The 22,886-nt window shown below is 48.2% G+C and overlaps 2 protein-coding genes across 5 annotated transcripts in view; one reads left to right on the top strand and one right to left on the bottom strand.

Annotated features, from left to right (window-relative positions):
• Nucleotides 1-22,886, bottom strand: part of LOC144476606 (RING-box protein 2-like) — a 35,175-nt gene that overhangs the window by 11,414 nt on the left and 875 nt on the right. The gene's annotated exons all lie outside the window — the stretch shown is intronic.
• On the top strand, nucleotides 421-22,398 carry Tret1 (trehalose transporter 1). Of its 3 annotated transcripts, none has more exons than XM_078193717.1 (7): nucleotides 421-2,265; nucleotides 9,800-10,240; nucleotides 16,274-16,399; nucleotides 18,275-18,398; nucleotides 18,483-18,656; nucleotides 19,091-19,470; nucleotides 19,595-22,398. In XM_078193717.1, exons 1-7 carry the CDS (start codon nucleotides 2,194-2,196, stop codon nucleotides 20,174-20,176), a joined length of 1,899 nt encoding a protein of 632 aa, XP_078049843.1. In that variant the 5' UTR covers nucleotides 421-2,193; the 3' UTR covers nucleotides 20,177-22,398. The 3 variants fall into 3 exon arrangements, with proteins under 3 accessions (XP_078049843.1, XP_078049844.1, XP_078049845.1); XM_078193718.1 differs by lacking the exon at nucleotides 421-2,265 and adding an exon at nucleotides 8,434-8,609; XM_078193719.1 differs by lacking the exons at nucleotides 421-2,265; nucleotides 9,800-10,240 and adding an exon at nucleotides 14,743-15,119.

Below are 22,886 nucleotides of genomic sequence, written 5' to 3'. Positions count from 1 at the left end.
GATCGTCTATCTATTGGTGCTGCCTGTCGCTCTAAGTTGAAAATAGTTGGCGGCCCGAGATCCGTCGATTTTACGAGAGAAATTTAAAAATACAGAACCGCGAGGTACCGCTTATTTTTGCGCAATTTCTGGGAATTGATTAAAAGAACATTACTGAATATTGTGAAATCTGAAATGTTTCATAGTTGTTAATTACCAATCCGAGAGTATTCAACGATTTTGCAAACAATAGTAACAATTTTCTTTAATGTTACAGGCGATAGCAGTGAGGATGCTCGGAAACAAAGTATACTGCTGTCCATCTTCTATAATCATTTTTGGATTTGATTGTGTGAGTATTGCATGGAACAGAGTTTACAAACTGTATTAATTATGATAATTCTACTTTTACTATTCCAGGGGTTGTGAAGGCACATATGTTTCTGGAGGGTCGCCGTGACAGAAGGGCACCATGTGCACTTATGATACAACAGAACGTCCAACACAGGATATGACAACTTCGATTTATATTTGCCTCACTCTATCTTCCGGCGTGATGCAATACTTGAACGTTTTGTCTAGAAGGTGTCAAACTTCAAGAAGTTGCGAAGATAAAAGGAGCGACGGAACAGACGATACCGAATCTTTCGATCGGATCAACGTCCGATATCGAACGGACGAGAAAGCGAGGGGATCTAAAGCGGACAATTCTCGCGCCCGTAGGATCGTGATCGAACGAGGTCGAACGACTGGAACCTTCCGCGGGAATCTCAAAAGGCGCCGAGCGCATCGCCTTCGCCGCGGCGCGGAGCGACGAAGAACAACGCCAAGAAAGAAAGAAAGGAAGAAAGAGAAAGACGAGACAGGATCGGAGAGTCATGGCGCTTCCATTCTCCGCGCGGCACATTTTTTACGTTCCCCGGTCATCTCTTATGATCCATATCGAGTAACAGCGCTGACAAGAGCACGTAGGTGGAGCAGGATGCAACACGGGTCGTCGGGAATACGAGGAGCTCATGTAAATTGATTCGCGCGTGTTCTCTATCCTGTCCTCTTGATAGATTTGCGTGAGAAGCGGCAAAATGACGCGTGGCGACCCGACGGGACCATCGCAGCACGGTGTGTCGAGTCCGAGCACCGGGTGGGGGGCCAAGAGAGGCAGATGAGAAGAGGGGTGGCATGCAGCTGTAGGGTTCGTTGGCGAGGGAGTCAAGGGGCAAAGGAGGTAACCGTGCCCCCACCAGACAGCGCGCGCCCCAGCGGCGGAGGCGGCGCTTACAGCCGCACAAGCCTCTATATAAATGCGACAAACCCCCCGATCTGATTAGCAAAGTTCCAAAACATACGTAAAAGCGCATTTCATTCATATTTCGGACAACCTGTGCGAAGTCAGAGGACACGGAACCGACGTCAGAGTGTGCATGTACACACAAACAAAACGATAACACAGGCACACACACGTCCACCGTCTGTAATCTGTTGAACATTACATAGACGGATCGGAAGTTAGTAGCTGAGATTCTGCAGCGAGTAACAACAAAAACGAAGAAAAAGAACAACAAGGAGAAGAAGCAGGCGAAGAAGAGGAGAGACACATTTAAATATAGCTACTAAAACGCAACCTAGTCGTCGTGGAAACGAAACGAGTCGAGTCGGTCGGGGACGGTTCGAAACGACAATCCACGCGGTGGACGGCGGCAGAGACATACGCTGCTGAGACACGCTGTTCAGATATCCGTTGCAGGTGCGATCGGAACACGAAAACGGCAGTTCTCGCCGAGGGACGAGAAGCCGAAGAAGAGGCCAGCAGGCCACCAACGAGCTGCGAGTGAGATGAGACGTGACGGACCGAACCGAGGCTAGGACAGAACGAGAGGAGAGAGAGAGGAGAGAGGAGGAAGCAAGGGAAGGCTGGCCGGCACGGCGCATTAGGGCGCGACACGATAAAGGGTAGCGGTGGTGAACGGTGGTACCGCTCTCAGGAACCACTGCATAGGAAGCACGCTGGATCGTGCACGCGGCGCGGCCGCATCACTAATACCTTAGACGAGAACGTCTCTCTGCGCAACCTCGCACAACGAATCCAGAGAACACCGCGAGAAGCTTTTCCGTGAAGTCAGAAGACAGAGCGAAGAAGGATAACGAGCCGAGAGGAGCTCGGGCCTGGAAGACCCAGTTTCATTCAAGAAAAAGAGGACCAGATCAACCGACAGGATGTCCGGGTCTCAGAGAAGACAGATGATGAAGAAATGGCCCCTGTGCCTAGTGCCCCCTTCGAGAGCGAAGGTAAGACGATTACACACTGTGCTACTATCTTTCACGTAACATATAACCACGTATTCGACCGCTTGCAACCGACCCACCGACCAAACCGTTCTCTGCCACCGCGTTTTCGCTTCCCGTGCCACCTAGTTCTCTGTCTCTCTTCTTCTCTCTCTCTCTCTTTCCTCCTATCTATCTCTCTCTTTTCCTCGCTATCTGTGTATCTCTGACTCTCTCTTTCCCTTTTGTTCACCGGCTGACTCTGTCTCGCTTTCACCGGCGTCTCTTTCCACGGTTCCGCGCTCTCGCCGGCTCGTTCCTTCTTCCCCTCCCGAGCTTCTGGAAAGTTCCATCGGTCGTCGCGTGGTCGGCATCGATTCCGATATCGAGAACGACGCCGATGCCGGTGCGAAACAACAACGCTTCTCTGTTTTTCCTTTTCTCTTTGCACATCCCCCGGCTGTGTTCCCCAACTAGCTTTTCGGCCATGGGTCGTTTGTTCTTCCTCGCAGACGTCGGTGCCAATGGCGTCGCCGTAAACCGCGGTGTTTGCACAGCTTTTGCCGCCGTCGCCGTCGTCCCGCTTCCACGTAATTTACGCGGCTGTGCCTGATCGCGTTGCGTCCCGTCCACGCGCGCACACGTTCACGAAACACCCGAAATTGCACGATCCCGTGAGACACCCACGCCGCCGGCCAGGCACGTCGTACCGCGCGCGTCCCCGTCGACGAGGAACAGCTGCGGGATATCACAGATTTCGATCACTTTGATCTGTCCGTGCGTCGTCCCGGTTCCTGTTTTTCGTGCCGCCTGTTTTCCTCTCTTCCGGTACGGTCTCTCACGGATTCCTCGCGGTGGTTGCACACCTCTCTCGTGCCACCGTCGCCGCCGATGCACCACCGCGCGCATACGCACACACACACGGGCACGCACACACGCCGAACCCAGCCTGAGCAATATCGATCGCATGATACACACAGTTAAGGTGCCAATACGCTGACAAACCAACTTGCGACATTTTTTGCAAGAGCTGCTCGCAGAATCGTGCACTTACGTTTGTTTATGAATATTATTTAAACAGCGAGTTCGACTATTCGCCGTTATCTCGCAGCCGTTTGCGCGTGTCGCGGTAGTCGCGCTCGCAAAAAATGTCGCCTGTTAGCCGCTAGTGCATTCGCGCCTTTACCCGAGCTGACCCGAACGGAAACGCGGACGCGAGCGCCAGTCCGCGAAACTTCGATCCGACCGTTGTACCGAACACCAATTCTTACGGTTTTCTTTTGTTTTTTTTTTGTTTAACTCGTTTCTTCCCTTTGTTACCATTCTTCAACCTCGCCGACCGCTAAACAGCTTGTTGTCCCATCGTCCAGAGTCGGTCGCTAATGGGAATTGGTTGAGCGCGACGCTGAGTTTGCGGAGGACACGTGATCCAGCGAACAATCGTTCTCGATCTTGCTGGATCACCGTTTCCGGTCGCAACCGGTCCCTCACCTCCTCTGGCCGCCAGGACGCGAGTCTCCGTAACGCGAGGTTCAAAGAGGAAAGACGTGAAACTCTTTTACATGTAATTTCGAAGTTTGGATTGTCTTTTAGGACTTGTCGTTCACCAGAATTGTCGGCCATCGTGTACCGAGTCGAAAGGTGGCCATAAGCTTTGTAATGCAAGAAACCAAGAGAATATACGTTGAATAAATGATATTTATGCGTTACAATGATTAGTTTCTAAGTATTTTCGGACCTGCTTCCACACCATTCACTAGCCAACGTGAAGTCGTCGACAACCGCGATACTTGTCTCCCGCAACATCCGACGTACGCCGCGTAATAACGTCGCATTGCAATTTCGAATGTTTCCTTATACGGAGAAGAGAAAGAGGGAGATAGAGATAGAGAGAGAGAGAGAAAGAGCCACGCGTTCCGATGAAAATGATACACGTATTTGTTCGCGGTTCCGTGGATCGCGTACTTTGCACCCGCAGGATAGCTCGTCTTTTACCACGTGGCTTGCCGCATCAAGAGGGATCAAAAGCGTGCGGTGATCGCGTGAACGGACTCCGTCGCCGAGATGCAAAATTACGCGAAACTGTACGCCCGCGTTGATAACAACTATGTGTCATCCGCGAGTTTTTCCTAGTTCCGCACTTATCGCGAATCATTTGTCCCGGGAAAAACAATGTCGTTATCATACGGTTCGGCTAGGAGGGAGTCTCGCAGGAGCTAGGTCTCCGCGAGAACGTCGCATGGTCCTCTCGATAGCGGCTTACCGCCGCGAAAATGCGAGAGACGAGAGAGAAATGGGAAAGAATAGGTAAGGTGCAACGCGGTTCACGCGCGCTGATAACAGCGGAGAGAACTATTATCTAGCCCGCTCCCCCGCTCTCTGTATCGCTTTTCATAGCATATTATATATTTCGGCCAGCAAGATGTGGGCCCTGCAGTCGACTTATCTCTACGTTAATTGTCACGGACGCAGCGCTAAAATGATTCCTCAGCCACGAGTTTCTACGCCGCTGGTACGTCACTATTGCACTAAGTCTACGGGAAATTTCGCTCGGAATTAGCCGAACGCCATAGTTTCTCTGCCGCATCCGTTCACTCGAAGATATGGACAAGGCACGCGATGTCCAGAAACGTTCCGTCGCGTCGCGGCGAGGAGATCCGACCGCGACCAATTTTTATCTAGATCCGCGGGATCGCTCGGCTTTAATCGGCTCCGAAAAAAAAAGTCGCGCGCACCTTTAAAATCGGTTCAACAGGATTTCCTTCTCGCGACGTATCGCGTCCCCTGATCTTTGTTCTTCTTTCTCATTGTTGGACGCACTTTCACTCTCACACGTTTCTTTCGCCTCGCCCCCCCACGAAGCAAGAACCCAATCGTGATCGCCAGTCATCGCTGCTCGATGTGCCTTCCGATCGTTTCTTTCCACCGTCTTCCATCTGTGTGTATTGTTCGTCTAGCATCCGCACGGTTCACGTTATCGTTTTACCGCATTCATTTCAGCAAAGATTCGATCGACCTCCCGCGTGTCTCATTGCCAATGCCATCGGGACAAGTTGTAATCCGATAGAGTCGTTCTTTTATCACCATCGGAACGAGACCGGATCGGGGACAACGCGCGACGCGTTCCAAAGCCTATCTATCTCCCTTCCGGAGACCTAGTTCGGCCCTAGATTCCTCGAGCTCCGGACCTGGTCTCTTCGCTGCCGGTGTGATTCGGCGGAGCTTAGACGATGCTCACGCGCGAATCTCGTGGCGACGATATCGTCGTCGGGCTGCGAAACGAGAGACGGAAGGACGGAAAATCGCTGTTGCGCGTCGATGATATTTGTTCCTTGTACGCGGAATCGCCGAATCGCGAGCTCGTGCCGCTAGCAAATAAGTGTGACGCAAGCATCGGTCGCGCTTGCGGGAAACCCAAATATCCGTGAGACGATGCGAACTCGTCTGCTCCACCGCGTACGTCACGTACGTGAAGGAAGGGCGGCACCCTTGCGCTACGTGGCTTTCGAAGGACGGAAATAGAATTGCCGGTCGATTGAAGCTACGCCCAGACGGAACGTTAAATATATATACGCGTAGGCGTCTCGTATTCTGAAAATGATCACGCACGTCCTGACCTGTCTTTTAAAGAGAACGCGAGATTATAGGATCCAGAGATCGTCGGCTCGAGAACTCGGGCATCGTCTTCGTCTCTTAGGGTACTTTCCGTTGGAGCCGACGCCTACCACCGCGAATCCCATAAGCTGCATTTCTAGAGAGCCTGTTTTTTTTCAATGCCGTTACCGCCTCTGCTCGAGCACTTTGAGGTTCCCGGAAAGCTGACGTCGAATTCGTGACGCGATCATTATCGACGCAACAGGCGTTCCGTAGCTGTGTGGGGCCAGCCCTGCATTCGAAAGACCGCCGAGCGCCTCGGATCCAACGGAAATGATGCTGCGTTTCTGCTCGAACGATAAAATCGCAGCTGCAAGTTCCAAGCACATCTCGCTGCGAGCTCCACTTGTCCGACCGCGACTGCATCCTGCTGCAGAACCTGTACCATAGATCGCGCCACTGTCGTCGACCTGTGGCGGCTTCTGTACCAGACTTTTAAATATTCTACGATGATATTTGTCAGAACGAGGATCTTTATGCACACTCGATTTTTTTTTATTTTATTTTGAGAATGTTCTTTTTATTGAAAGAGATGTTTCTTAACGGGTCCTTTTATTAACAATAGTTTCGCTATTCATTTACAAATTTTTAAAAGGCAGTGTACCTCTTTTGGGAATTATTCAAATAATTTAGCAAACGAAAATTGTAGGCTTCTTGATTAATTAATTTGAATGTTTTTAATGGGGACAATGTTATGTACTTAAATGGGAAAAGAATTTTAATAAACCATTTACTTGTATTTTTAATAATTGATCAGATTATATGGAACTTAGAATAACACTATTATCATCAAATAACTGAAGAAGTTATATTTTAGAATTTTTAATTAATATTATTTTCCAAATTCTCCTATAATGATTGCATAATCAATTTTGTAAAAATATGCAAAGATCAGTTGAAATAATAATAATCTACTTGAGTATCTTCTAGTTTATAACCTATTTGGAATTATGAATGCATAAAGATCTGCAATCGGACAACATTCACAATATTTATCCCTTTCTTTTATTTTTGTAATACGGCTTAAAAATGAAACCCACGCTCCCCGTGGAACCCAGAATATACCACACAGGCCGAGGACTCCATCGCGTACGAAATTCGCGGGAAAGAAGAAGTCTCGTCTTATCTCGTCGCGCGCTTCTTGTTTTCTCGGCAATACGACAATGAATAATGGTTTACGGAGCGTCGATGAACGAGGACAATCGGATATATCAAGGAGAACGTTGTTATCTACGACCCGTCCAAAGTAAAAACGATAGCAATAGCAAACATTCAAATGGACTAACTTGCGAGATCATCAAAGTGTTAGCAATCTAGCTATTAGTTTTCAGACGACTGAAGCTTTCAGTGACCGACAGAAGATTCTGATTCTAAAATCGAGATCGAAAGGGGAAGAAATAAAGTTAGATTAAATTGCAATTCATAATGAGCAGACTACGAATCTCTATGCAAAATAATTTACGGGCATTTGTTCTAAGAAACAGGGATTATTTAGGAATTTCTACATTTCTTTAACAAGCATAATAAAATTATTATATTAGTATTTTTCGATTATTAAAGTTGTTCGCTGTTTTAAATTACGCTCGCTTATGTTTCTTGTGAATGCATAAAGATCCGCAGCGTAACAACGAGGGGCAGTTTGAAATTGAAGAAAACATCGCGCCAATCGCGTAACGTTCTCCATATAGCGGGACTCCGATAGTACGAAAGTTAATTAATTCCCCCTATTATTTATTCTTTCGTACAATGACAGCTGATATTCGCATAGGTGGATTTCTGCTTATTCATATGCCAATACGTTTACACCATTTTACTCTGCTAACAATTCCGATCATGATCGACGTGTGAACCAGTAAATTCTTGCGCAATTTTTCGAAGTTTGTCAAAATCTGAGAGAGATTCCTTTAGCTGGCTGGAAGACATTAATTTCGCGAGTGCGGTTACAACGATGCAGCTCAATGCATTATCTCTGGTTAGCAAGTTGTACGCAACAAAGATGCGAATTCGTATTGACATACAGAAATCATAAATAACTAGGTCGAATCATAAATAACTTCCGCTTTTTTATCTGACATTTATTTTATTTCTTTTTTAATTACTTTTGTGTGTGTTTTTTATTTTATTTATTTTGATTCCTAGATACGATTAATAGATTCTACCTAGCTGCATCGGAAGTTATTTATGACTCGATCTAATATTTTTATTTCGATGCGTAAGAAATATTTCGATCGACGAGGACAGCTTTTGTCTGAATTTTACAAACATGTAATTTGCCGCGACTCAAGGCCTACTAATTAGCAAATGATCTCGCAAGGAAATCGGCTCCGATCAGAGTTCGAAAAAGCGACGTCTTCCGCGCGACTTTTTCCATTCTTGAAATCGCAACAAACAGGAGAGGGGCGATGTGTTGATCGGTTGCACGCGATTAAATACGGAAACGCGCACCGATTATTTGCAAATCTATGCGAAATAACGCGCCACACGGTATTCAATTAACGAACGGTCACCGTTAGAAGGTCAATAACGTCTTAGCGAGCGAGCGATACGCGTGTCATCCGAGCGTGATCAGGCCCGGAACATATTTCGGCGGAACTCGGAGGATTAATTAGTGTCAGCACCCCGTCAACCGTTCGTCCACGAGCCCACAGGCCGGTTCGCGAATGTGTATGACTCGCTCCGCGGAGTTCACCAGGAGGTTATCGGTGAAACCAGGGGTAAAAGTCATCTAATCGAGCGAGCGGGAATCACGTTCCACTCATCTGCCGCTTTTCGTCATTGGCTCGTTACGATAATCATCTTTCCTTCTCTTTCGTTTGTTGGACGACGCTCATCTCCGGGCGACCACTGATAAACGGGACCAGTATAAATACCCGAACTTTGAAGTTTCATCCCCTGTCGAGACAGTGAGGTCCGCGTCGGCTCGTTAACCATAAGCGCGATCATAAAACCGCGTCGCGATCCAAACCCGCGTTTCCCATCGTCATTCGAGAGAGAGATCGTCGGCAACCCTTTTTACCGCGACGAGGAACGGAACCGTACGGTGACGCAGAAAGGTTGAGTCGCAATTAGAGGTACGTTCTCGCGTCCTTTAACCCTTTGTAGGGGCGGTTATGGTTCGGTGTGTCCAAAAAGTGACCGCAGTGATTCGAGGCTTCGATGTGAATTTGATATGATTTTCCGTGTCGCCATTGTCCCCTTTCGGGAAAACCAGGCAACGGAGCGCTCTTTGCCCCGGAAACGTTCTATGACGTTCCGGAGAAAGAGAAAGGAAGAGAGAGAGAGAGAGAAAGGTGGCAGATGTAACTTTATCTTAATCTATTAACCGAGTGATTTTTCCTAGAAATGTTTGTGAAAACTAATTGATGCAAGTTTCGTTAGTTACAATATGGTGAACACTTGCGGCACAGTGTAAGATTACGATTATTTTCAAGAAAAGTATCTCTTTCGATTTGTAAATAAACAATTTCATAGTAGAACGGCCACAACTTTGTGCATCTAGAAGACATGTATCTTGCTTTCTCTCTCTCTGTGAAACGTCTCGAGGGTAACCTCTGCTTATGCCTGATCTTTGTGCAAATTTCCTACCTCCATATATTATTCTATTAAAACCAAACCTGAAAAAAAATGTCCTTCATCAACTACAAGATTCCTGCCAGAGTTGGACAATCAGTGATCTGATCAGTGATCAACGAATGTAATTCGTTCGGTATTATAAATTATTATAGATTAGTTATAATACTTATCGAGTTATAATCGTTAATCATTAATCAGATTGCCTTTCTTGTCAACTATAATTCCCATCAGTAAAAATAAAAGTAGATCGGCGGTGCGCTGATTAGATCGTTCCTAGATCGTTCAGAAGGCTCGTGTACCAACATCTAACGAAACATTTTTCTGCTTCCAGGAGCTAAGCGTTCCACAGAAAAACTATACGAAGGTGCCTTCGGGGCCGATATCGTCAACGATCAGCCTAGACTGTTCGTCGAATACCACCCTCGCGACAACCGCGAGCCCGTTCAATAGCCAGACCGCTCTCATAGTGGAAAGGAAGAGTCCCCCGGCAGGGAACACCACGACAACACCAGTCAGCCACTATTATGAACAAAACCTGAGGAATACCCATCAGAAGGCCCTCCACGGGTCTCGCATCTACGATCCCCTCGACAAGGACCTCGACCACGGTTACAAGCAACTGCAGCCGCTTTTGGCCGGTCAACAAACCCCCTATACGGTAGTCAAAGGGTCAACCATGAGCACTCAGGATGTCAAGTCGCCGAAGGATCCTGAGAAGCTGCACGATGAGTTTCAGAGGGAGCCGACGCCGACCGTGCGAGTTGCTACACAGGTAAATTCATTACGCTTTTGTTGGCTCGGAGATCCGCAAGTTTCAACCAATGGTCTTCTATTAAATAATTAGTAGAACTGCCGAAGTCTTTCGCAATTGGTCGGGCAATGTCTATGCTACGTTTTCACAGTCCTAAGTTGGAAATCGCGACAGGGATGCTTACACCTTGCTAGACGTCGACGTCACTGAATTTGTACGTTTGGAGACATGTCCGTGAAATCATTTTAAGCAAAAAGTATTATATACAATTTCGAAGTCGAATTTGAAACAACCTTTAGTTTTTCTGAACCAGAGCGCTGCGTTATCGAAAGCTAGCCGCGGTTTCCCATTGGTTGACAACTCGGTGACGTCGTCCCTGGGGGGGCGGTGCCAACATTTCCTCTCGCTCGTCATAAATGAAACATAGACGATACCGAGCGCGATAAAGAGTACTCGATCGTGGAGCTACCTCAGAATTTGCGGAAATCGCGGCGCTTTATTGCCGGCACGAGCGTGTTCGCGTCGATCGGATAGATCCTTGATAAACGGCGATCGTGTGCGGCGCTTTGAATCGAAAAACGTGCCGCGCCGCGATTTTTATACTGCGAAACTTTCTACCGCACGGCCGCGGTTACGTTTTCCGCCGCTACGTTTCTCCTCGCGTACCAGCCTCAAGGATACGCCGCGGCAACCTTGATCCATTTGTTGGTTCGCCTCGGCTCGCAGTGGAGTCGAACTTGACGCGAGACGGATGGCACGGGGAAACGAGGAAACTTTTCGATCGCGGCTCAATGCCCCTCGCGCTCGGGAGCGTCTTGGAATTCGATTCTACTGATCGTGACTTCCGGTGTCCCTGGCGAACCTGCCCGCTCCACCCCGAAGGACCGATCGTTCCACGAATATTTCTCCGGATCGCGATCCCAGGAAAGTTGGTCTTTTACTTCGGGCTCGCGCGCGCCGCTGAATAATAACGACAACGTTCTTTGCTATTGATTTCAATTTTTTTCGATCCGTGTTTTGTTTTCTCCGTACGACCAGACTTGTTTTCATTGCTCTTTATTGATTGCGCTTATCTGCACTTTAATTGGTCTTTCCTGGTTCCTACGTAGTCCGCTATCTGGTACTTTATTTATCTTTATTTTTTTGTTTACTGGATTCTCGGTACGCTCTTAATTATGGTCCGACCAGCCAATGCGCGGTCATGCTATTTGCGCGGTGGTTGGCGACGATCGATCCCGGAACGCTTCGAAACGCTTAGAAATGAAGTACTTGCCAGCATTATGCATTGCAAACAATCCGTTTGGATTCTCTATTTCGTATTCATGGCAAATAATTCAGTAAAACGCTAGTCCCATTAATGGATGGAAAATTTTATGCTCTTGTGGATAGATTTGCCGTTTAACTTTCCGGAAGAAGAATGAAATTAATAATTAATTCAATATATTTGGAATTGAGATATCGAGTTCTAATAAAGGAAGTGATGTTTTTTAAGATGTTCAAGTTTAAGTCTGAAATTTTTGGGACTCGATAGTATTTATAATTTTTGGGACTAGATAGTATTTATAATTTTTGACTGAAATATTTTTGAAAACTGAGCTGGATCTGAGTAAACCAGCATAGCGTACGCGTTTCGCACAGGGTGAGTTTCGGCGAAGGGTTAATATAGTAGAAAAAATAAATAATCCGTTAAAACGATTTAAAAAAGAAATGCTTGTTGCATAGTTTCCACCCGTCGCAATCGGTCTAAATAATTTGTATTTTGCAAATTAAAAAACTAAGTTACGTTAAAGCGTTACGTGGAAATGTTTCGCATTGTCGCGGAACGAACGCATAACCTGTCGCATAAATACTCCTTTAAGTAATCGGTGCCGCCGCGGTACGCTCCGCTCCGGTATTCTTCACACCCGAAGAGTTCGGTTTTTCCGTGGCTGGGATGGATCGAGTCGGATCGTTCGGGATCGAAGCTAGATCGCGATCGAATCGAATCGAATGGTCGCGCATGCCGCGCGGCACTTCCCCCGCCCCCCTTGGTCGCTGCTAAACTCGAGAGGATCGTGATCTTCGCCGTTTACGACATCCACGCGTTGCGTACAGATGCACTTCGTGTTGCGCAAATCGACGTACACGAATAAACATCGCGAGCAACGACGAGGCCCGACGTCGCACGCCCGACCGAGTTATGAAAGACGACGACGAGACCGTCGTTCCGCCTCGTTTCTTTCTTTTTTTTTTCGTTGTTTCGAGCAGAGATGCGATCTCGATCGGCCCGCTTTCCCTCTCGACAGATTTTTCGGCGAGATCGCGGACTGTTTTCGCGCTACTTGGGCTCGCGTCTCCGATCTGCGCCAGGAAATCCCCGAAAGTGGCACAAAACGGTAGAAACGCGATCCACATTCGTAACACTTTCTGTGACAATTCCGTTTCGGACGAAATCCGATTACCTCATACTTTCGTCATACTTTCCGTCGTTGTAAAAAATAAACGTTTGCCCGTGTATAGAAATAAATACGATTCAATTACATTATCTGAAATGTTTTCTGGATCAATAGCGGATGTTAGAATGTAGATATCACCGGTTCGGTTCTACTGGAAAATTTCGATCGCTCGAACCTCTGACGAATGAATCGGAGATACGGAGGATGGAACGAAAAGAATGTTTGCGCTTACGATGACGCGGATGCATAGATTGAGAACGTTCAAGTGACGCTGCTTTGGAATCTAACCCTTAAGTTGACTTCACAAGTACGATTATTCGATTAATTGGGTTAATGCTGATTTTATCGGATTGGCGAATAAAAGTCAGCTTTATCTTGCAGCATTGGAAACGGGGGAATAGCGGACGCGATATACGCTATTGCTAGACCGTTGATTTCGTGCGTTCTAGGCCCAATTGAATAGCTGAATTGATTTCTGCATCAGTAACCTCGCTCTAGCTCTTATGTTCCTGAGGTTCGTTTCACACGATTATAATACGATATCGACGGAATCGTCAGATAAAATCATTGCAATACACGATGCAACAAAATAGTCACCTTTGGACTATTTTTAAAATTCTTCAGAAAATAGCATGTTTCTAAATAAAAAGACAGTAGCAGATACAGATACCAATTACATTCCGATGTTTCCGACGTAGAAAATGCAAGGACGAAAGTTAACTTTTCGGTTAAATGAACCGCAGCGCAAGGGTTAAGAGGTCGACGAGAGGTGGCCGAATCTGAAATTGCAGCAGAGATCGGAAATTCGCGTTAAGATCTCGGTTTTACGGTTTCGAGTCAGCAAGACGAGAGAATGCAAGTGCGGGACAGCAGCAGCTCGCGAAACGCACGAGGAAACGAGGAGGGCACGCGCGGAACCCGACACGTCCGCGCGCATCTGGCCGATCAGCTTGCGCGTGTTTCGTCGCCGCTTCGCTCGAAAGAGAGACAATTACAGAAAACAAAAGATCTCGCGACGAACGAACGAACGAACGAATGCATGTATGCATGCACGCGTCGCACGGTTGTCCGTGCATGCACGTCCGTATGGCGTTGCTGCCGGCGGCCTTGCGTACTTTTGATAATAACCCAGCCGACTTAATTACTTTCCATGTATACGTTACAACGAGATCCTTCTCGAGACGATATTAAACCGATCCGAGTCGAAGCCGGTACACACACGATCGCTGTTTTGTACACGCAACATTTCGCAAGCCGGAAATTCTACTTCCGCGTGACGGTTTCGGCTCTGCTTCCGGTGCCGCGGCAAGGCTTTCGGACAGCTTGTGTTCCGCTCTGCGTGGCGAGCTTAACATTTTCGAGCCACGCGAGAATCAATATTTTCACCCCGTTGGTCGGTTCGATTAGCCGAATAGAGTTAAAAAGCGAATTTCGGGATAAGCATCGACCGAAGCGAACGAAACGTGATCCGCTGCTCGCGTTTATTCACGGCGGCGACGATCGCGGGGCTGTGTTTCGCACCGGCACGCGGAAAAAGCAGAGAGAAAAGAAAAGAGAGAAAAATGTGCGGCGCGCAGCGGTTCGACAAAGCGGCTCCGCGGGTTACGCAACGCTCGAAGAAGGTCGCCGGATCGGCGACGATTCGCCCAAGATCTGGTCTAGAGAACCGAATCCGTGATCCGCGTACGGAATCACGAGTGGAATTGTTTCGGCAAGTCGGACGGGTTCGCGCGAGCTGCCGCCCTCGCGGCTGGTTTTCTCGACCCCCTTCCGCCCGCCGGGGCGCGGAGCTCGTGACATGTCACGGCCTCTCGAAAACGGTACCCACGTGGTCCGTGGAACGGTCACAACGGTGCGCCGAGGCAAGACCGACGGAATGGCACGAGTCGGAGTCACGCTCGCGCGTAGGACCTAACGCGAAACGAGAGACGACCGCGCGCATACACGCGCGTATATATACACACGTACATAATCGTCCGATTCGCGGACGATGGATCCTCGCCGCGAAAAGGGAAGGGATAGGCTTCGCGGCCCCCCAGCATCGTTCCCTATATAAGCGGAGAACCACCCGTCGGTCCACGAGTGTCAATAACGAGCGTCAATATTTTACGGACGTCGACGCCGACGTCGCGGGTAATACAGACGATAGAACGACAGCAATCAATCTGCCGGAAGAGGAACCGCAGGAGGGTGGAGATCTTCTAACGCGATCGCGGAATCGCGTCGGTGAACGTCGCCGCGCTTGTGGGATCGGGGTTCAGCAAGCACAGAGTTTCGATCCGGCCGGAATCGATACTAATCGGCGCGCGGAAAGTTTCCGTTTGATCGCCGCGAGATTTTGTTTTCATCGGCCCGATTTGGCAGCGTCCTAACCCTTGACCATGAAGATTCTTATGCGAGCGGACACCCATGTGAACATCGAAGTACCGGGCAACGCGCCAGTCGCTAAGTGCACCTTCACTCAGGTATCCGAGGCGATACGCGTAACGAAACTTTATTTTTTCCGCGCGGACCTCGCGATCCAACGAACGAGATTTTTTTCCAGCCCAGGAGGAGGACGACGCCGCGCTACCGCCCTCGCCGCGATCGAACCGCGCGTCGCTTCCCTTTTTTTCCGCGATCGCATGACCGCGAGACCGCGGAACGTCCTTTCGGATCGAGTGTCAAGAATACATCGCAGCCACTTATTATCTGCGCGTGATCGTTTCGATATCGATATTATGCCGAGGGAACGGTGGCGAGGTTTGTGAGATCGAAGCATAGCGGGAATCGCTTGGTAGTCATGGTTTAGTAATTAGAGGACGATTCCGAGTGATTTGTAGCAACGTGCTCGACGTTGAAGGATGTTCGGGCATCTGAGGAAGTTTAAGCGATTGGTAGCACAGTTTTTAGACGTTTATGGAAGACCATTGGTAGCTAAATTTAAGCGAGTCTATTGATAGGAGAGTTTCAGACCTGATAACGTTGAGAGTCTACTTTAACGCAGTTAGAAAACGTCTACGGGAGGAATAACAAAGTTTAGAACATGAGAGGATATTTCAACGAGTTCTAGCAATGTTTCAAAACTTTCGAAAAGTTATCTGAACTCGGTGGAAGGTATCTATGCGATCGGTAGCACAATTATAGGGATTAACCTTTTGCGCTATAAGAACAAGTCAAGCTCGCGACGGAGATTTTATCAGCTAAATATCAATGTTACTAATTTCTTCTAAATCGAAATAAGATTTGACTTCTTGGTCGCCTCTTCTTGCTTAAGAAGAGACAGCGTTAGTCACTAAGGACTCCTGGTCATCCTCATCCCTTCAAATATCTAGGACATAACAATCTTTGAAAAATCGCGATAAATTATATTTTAACCTCTCATCAGCTTAATTTTGTCTCTCGCCCGGCTATCAAACAAATGCTAATTACCGTAACTGTAAAATAAATCGTGGGGCAAGGTCGATGATGTAGTTTCGAACATTGGACGATGTCTAAGCAATTGCAACCGTTGCATGCGTGAAAAACATTATCGAAAGTTCATTTTAACGGCATTAGAATATATCCTCGCGACCGATAGCAAAGTTACGGAACCAATGAGGATTTCAAGGCCGTAACGATCGGTTTTCTTGTTCCACAGGTGCTGGCAGCCTTGACGGTGTCCCTTGGTTCCATGGTGGTCGGTTACTCCAGCGCGTACACCTCCCCCGCGCTGGTCTCCATGCGCGACAATGCCACGGCCACGTTCGAGGTTACGGATCAAATGGTGAGTACTAATGATAATTGTTGGGTGTCGTTTCGCTGCGAGCGATGCAAACGAGGTAATACACGCTTTGCGCGCCGCTCACGAGATTATGCCACGGGTGTTTTAGCTATGACGGGAATGTTTGAAAACAAACGTGCTTCGAGGGGGATCGCGCGAGCAATCTCGCCCGCGTTCCGCTCGGAAAGAGAAACAATTTTATCCGGATTCTCTCGCAAAACGGGAAACGAAACCAAGGCCAGCCGGACAGCAGCGTGGCACGTTTGTTTTCGAACACGTTCAAGGACTGCGCGATCCCCCTCGAACTTCGGACTTCGTTTACGATAAGTTATCGCGGAAGTTGCCGGAAATTCGATCTGCACCTGTCGCGATGCTAGGACGTAATAGAATCGCAGAAACGGAGCCGCTTTCCTAACGGATCCGATCGCCACCGGAATGATCTAGCTCGTAGCCGGCAGCATTTCCCAGCAAAAGACAGGACCGTTGTTCCTTGTGCGGTATCTTAACAAACGTCGCTTGTCGTTGCTGTGTCGTTTAAAGTTCAGTTGCATCGGCTTACGAAACAGTCAACCCCGTATCAAAAGGGTTAATAACGTCAATAACGCGATAGAAAAGGAATTGAAATTCGCTGCATGCACCCGTTTTGAGAATCACTGCGACCTGCAGTGGCGTGAACTACTTTACGGTAGACAACTGGGCTAGTAACGAAGGACTAATTATCGAACGGAGTGTATGACAATTTATTATTCCACCTGACGGCCTATCATTGATCCGGCAATCGGTAAGAAATCCTTCGAGTATCTGGAATACAAACCAGCCGCACTATCTGCCGGAAAGATCTCGTACGCCACTGTAGTCGCGTCGATACTCGGCGCAGAATGAAAACGAATTTTTTCCTGACTATCAAACGTTTAACGGACAAAAAATCGCGACTAGAAGCGGGACCACACCTCCACGTGCGACACTCGCACAGCTCCTTTCGACAATCGTTAAACGAACAAGAACAATTACAATCGTCCGAATCTCTTTATCAGATCAGAGGAAGCTTTAAAAATTCTTGATTCTCTAAATCGAAAGATCTTGATCTAATTGATACCTATCTAATCGATCGTTCGAAGTATCTCGGAGTGTCCGAAGTTTACAATTTCGCTGTTAGCGGATCGGACTGGAATTCTCTCGGTTCGGACGATCGTAGCAACTCATTCCCGATTAAGGAGGCAGTTCTGGATCGATCGATCGATCGATCGATCGTTTAGCGAGGCTGAAACCGAAAGGGTACGTCGGCGAATCTCAGACATCGGCTCGGGTCAATGGATGATTAAAACTTTAACCTCGAGTGCGTCAATGGTAGGACTTGGCTGATAGCTCGATGACGACCCCGTTGGTCAGCGGCTGGCATAATCATCAGTGGGCAGGCCAGCCTCGAGCCTCGAGATCCCGGCTCAGCGATTGGCCGCCGCTTGATCGATGCGCGCCGCGTTTCGATCCCGTCGTAACCTTCGTCAACGATCCCGCGCGGCGATTTCGCTCGCGCGAGAACGAGCTCGCGGCCGAGTTAAATCGACGGGCTTCTGATACTTCCGCGTTCCCTCCGTTTCGTCCCTCGTTGCGTCGTCGCGCCGGCTTCGCTTGTACTTCGACGATCTTTGGTCGCGATACGGCGCCGATCGCTAACGATTTCCTTCCTTCCATGACGTTCTCCTTTCTTCCCGCCGCGTTTATTTATATTCCAAGGCCGTCAGACGATCACTCTCGACGGCACCGGTACTCCCGATCGATTCGCAAGATCGCGCTATCAGGCTCGCGTAATTAGCCGAAGCCGTTACGAGCCGGTACACACCATGCCGCGATGCCTCAACGCGCGCTTTCTTGTTCCAGGGCTCCTGGATCGGATCGGTGATGCCGCTCAGCGCTCTCGTCGGCGGTATCGCAGGCGGTCCCAGCATCGAGTACCTGGGCAGGAAGAACACTATACTCGGCACGGCGTTGCCCTTCATCGCAGGTATCATTCCTTCATTTTTTCCCGTTAAACCTAGCAGCTTCCAATTAAACGCCCCGGGTATTAATTAGCACGTTTCGATTGCAGCCTGGTTACTTATCGCCCTGTCGTCGAACATCGCGATGGTGCTCGTTGGCCGAGCCCTTTGCGGCTTCTGCGTCGGCATCGCGTCCTTGTCTCTGCCCGTCTATCTAGGCGAGACGCTGCAGCCTGAGGTGCGGGGCACTTTGGGTCTCCTGCCTACCGCCCTTGGTAATACAGGTATGGAAAACACTTGTCTTTCACAATCCTCGGATGGCACATGAGTTTAAAGACTTCTTAGAACTGACTCACATACGTTCGGTTTGTCGAGTGGCTCGGTATGCCGATCATGCGCGGGTGACACAGTTCTTAGTCTTAGAAATTATTTTCATCGGAACGTGAATCAACTTGCAATGGATTTTAGTGGGTTTAAGGGGGGGGGGGGGGGTCTAGGTAAAAAGATTAAATGGGTAATCTAATCAATTTTAGATCTGATTGCAATTCGTTTAACTGAATTATCCACTTTTGAATTCTATGGGATTTTATGGTAATTTGTCTTGGCAGTTAACACAGGCTGATAACCATAGTTCTACGAGTTGCTAGCTCAGCCATCCAAGGAACAATGTCGTATCCAATTTTCAGGCACTAAATGTCTCTATCTCCAATTTCCACAGGAATCCTACTGTGTTTCGTAGCGGGTATGTACATCAATTGGAGATACCTCGCGTTGCTGGGCGCGTGTATTCCGATTCCGTTCATGATCTTAATGTTCATGATCCCCGAAACGCCAAGATGGTACATCTCGAAAGGCAAAACGAAGAACGCCCGGAAATCGTTGCAGTGGCTGCGCGGACGGGACACCGACATCACCGAGGAACTGACAGCGGTAGAAAAATTGCACGTGGATAGCGAGAGAAACGGGTCGCAGGGTGCCTTCATGGAGCTGTTCAACAAGAACCACCTGAAGCCGTTCATGATCTCTCTGGGCCTGATGTTCTTCCAGCAGTTCTCAGGAATCAACGCGGTCGTGTTCTACACAGTCCGAATCTTCGAGGTAACTAAACAAGCCAATTATCCAAGCGTGAATTGACCGTGATGAAGCGTCGACGATGCTAAGTAATGGTCAATTTGCACCTAACACTCGGTAGTTAAGTCTAATCACGACCGTTTGTCAACAGGACGCCGGTAGCAATATCGCAAACTTATCTGCGATCATAGTCGGGATCGTGAACTTCATCTCGGCGTTCGTCGCCGCAGCTGTGATCGACAGACTCGGCAGGAAGATCCTGCTCTATATCAGCGCGGTGTCGATGGTCCTGACCTTGATCTCGCTGGGAGGCTTCTTCTACGTGAAAGATGTGCTGAAGTCCGACGTGTCAACGATCGGCTGGCTGCCATTGGCCAGCTTGATCATTTACATGATCGGCTTCTCGCTCGGATTCGGGCCGATCCCTTGGCTGATGATGGGCGAGATCCTGCCGGTGAAGATCCGCGGATCCGCGGCCAGCGTGGTGACGGCCTTCAACTGGACCTGCACGTTCGTCGTAACCAAAGCGTACCTGGAAATGGTTCGGCAGATGGGTGCATACGGCACCTTCTGGCTGTTCGGCGCGATCGTGTTGTTCGGTTTCGTATTCGTGATATTCTGCGTGCCGGAAACCCGCGGTCGATCTCTGGAGGAGATTGAGAAGAGATTCACCGGCCCTGTAAGGCGAATGAGCGCGGTGGCCAACATGAAGCCCATGCCTATGGCCTTTTAACTGTTCCTTCTTGGACTCGATAACTAGCCGATCACTGTGTTCGATGACCGGCCAGCAGGATCGACGACGCGTCGCCTGGCCGGGGCCCTCGAGCGTATCACATAGTTCCTTACATTATCGAGCGACAAGGAAGCGAGTCAGTTAGCAACTTCTTGAAACGCTACTTCTTTTTCCGCGAGCCCCCTCCTCCCGTTTCTCTCTACCTCTCGATCGTCGAGGATCGTAGACAGACTGGGCCTAAACAAAAGCGGATCGCGTATCGCGGAACGGCTTATGGTTCCTTCGAGACAGCTCTTTCGGTAGCTGGATACAACGAAATGATATTACGGAGCAACGACGGCGGGAGAGGAGGGTCTCATGTTCGGATGTCGGACGTCGTGCATAGTTGTTATATTTTTGTTATTCGATAGTTCTACAGGGTCTACCTCAAATTAGTACTTGCGCGCAAGGTATACGAGTAGGGTAACAAGATATGCGAGTTATTTAATGAACGCGCGTGGATGTTGCGGTTAGCATGCGAGAAGATAATTGACGACGCTCCCACGACGTGATGTTCGTGTTATACGGAGACACGTGTCTCCTCGATGTCTTCGACGGAGGCGACAATAACGTTGCCGAACGCGTGTCTTATGTCTGCACCGTCGCGTCAGCCACTGTACATACTTGTCGTCGTCAGCGGGTGCGTCAACGGACGATTGCGCCATCAGCGAACCAATTAGATCGTAAGGTATGCATAGTTAAGAAACAGAGATCAAAATAATACGCGTTTATTTTTCCAATGTCGTTACTGTTGCAACCGGCACGGAAACGGGCGCAACCGTGACCGAGACGAGCGCGTCGCCATTCGCCCAGACACGTCGACGCGGAACCAGTTGCCCCCAAGGATCGTGAAGAATCCGATTGGATCGTGTCAGACTGTAGCGGATCTAATCGAATCTCGCGTGGTCGAGTTGCACGAGCCGATTTCGATGAAGCTTCTGTGCGGAATACCCCGCCCTGTCGTCTAGATCCATGGGTGAAAGCTACCCTCGATGTTGGGGTCAAGAACCTAGAGACGTCTAACCTGTTGGACGACTACACCCTCTGGCTTGCTAAATGTATTTTTAACTTCAACTTCGAGAGCTGTTTTTACCACTTGTATGTAGACAATAGATGATAATAGTATCGAATATTTTTTTAGGAACTATCTCTTGCACAAGGTCGTAGAAATTGACTTGGCAACTCGACCATATTCCTCCGCAGTTAAGGTAGACTTATACTGATCGTACAGACAATGTCAATTCATGTTTACACGCGTCTCTCAGCTGTCCTCCCCCCCCCCCCCCCCCCAGCCATCTCGACCATTGCGGTACCCAGGTCGTTCGCAACCCTGATACGGTCTTGTTTTGAATCTCACTGTGCTTTACGATGGGACGGATCAGCGACGCGAGACATTCCTATCGTACGGTTCAACGTACGGTATTGTAACCCACGTAACGCAGGTACCAGATTTATCTTGAAAACCCCTTGTTTAGTCGAAGTTAACGCGGCGCCGAGCTAGCTAGTTCGAGTACATTGTGTTGGAGCTCCGATAGAAGCTATACTTTATCGCAGCCCTAACACAAAAATACTCTCAGGCTTGGACACGAATTGCCCTGGGAGCAATGTTCCACGGAAAGAGAATAGTTTCTGAAGCCAGTTGCTCCTAGAACAAAGATCGTGGCCAAACCTTCGTGGATCCCGCTTGTACAGATCTCAAAAAGTATCGGGACTTAAGCGAAACTGTTTAAGAAAGAATAGTGAAACTCTTAACAAGTTCCATGCTATGTGTACGGGTACGATGAACAATCAGTTCTGAAAATCCTAGTCTACGTCGAATAGTTTTCAGGCAGTTGTTTGCGTACGGCACGTGCCGAGGTCGAGACAGATATTTCAATAGCATCTCCTTTGTTCAATAGCTCGCCGGCGATGTTACCTCTGACTATACGACGACTCATTGTCAGATGCGCGCGTTATCCCCTTTGAACCGTAACGCGTCGGACTTTATACTTTTATTAGTGTATTATACATATTTCTGTGTTTATGTGACGTTTACTTGCGCCGTGCGCCACGTGTCCGAGAACTATTACGGTGCCTGCAAATCTTCTCAGACTTGAACAAGGGAATTTGTTTGTAAGCGTAACTGGCGCGTTAAGTTTTTATGTAATTTATAAGTTATTCGAATAGAACGATTCTCACGAGAACCCGTTATTGCCGTTCTCTTATCTCCCCCCCCCCCCCTTTTACCGATACCCAAATGGAAAACATATTAAAGCCTGAATTTTACGACCGATGATTTATTTATTGTTTTAACAATCAGAGAAGTTTTCGATTAATAATGTAAATGAGTCGTGACGTCGTGATTGAGGTCACGGAGCGTTAATTGGCAACACTCGGTGGCGAGACCGTATGAACACGAACGGTGAAACACAGGGATCGGAGATGAAGATTTTTCATCTTTAACTGTTGTAACATTGTTTCGAATTTAACAGTCGTTTTGCTTGAGATTGTAACATTGTAGCTGTTGTTAGTAATTATTTTCGGGATCGGAAAATTCATGAAATCTCATCATAATTTCATAATATACCAAATTAATAAAATCATGAGAACACTTAATGATCTTGGAATATTAATTTAATATCTTAACATTATACGCATGGTGTTATTGGATATGTCATTTAGTATCAATTAC

This window comes from Augochlora pura, chromosome 10, assembly GCF_028453695.1.
Source record: "Augochlora pura isolate Apur16 chromosome 10, APUR_v2.2.1, whole genome shotgun sequence".
Classification (NCBI taxonomy): Eukaryota; Metazoa; Arthropoda; class Insecta; order Hymenoptera; family Halictidae; genus Augochlora; species Augochlora pura.
Note: the sequence above shows the minus strand (reverse complement) of the source record. Positions and strands in the feature narration are given on the sequence as shown.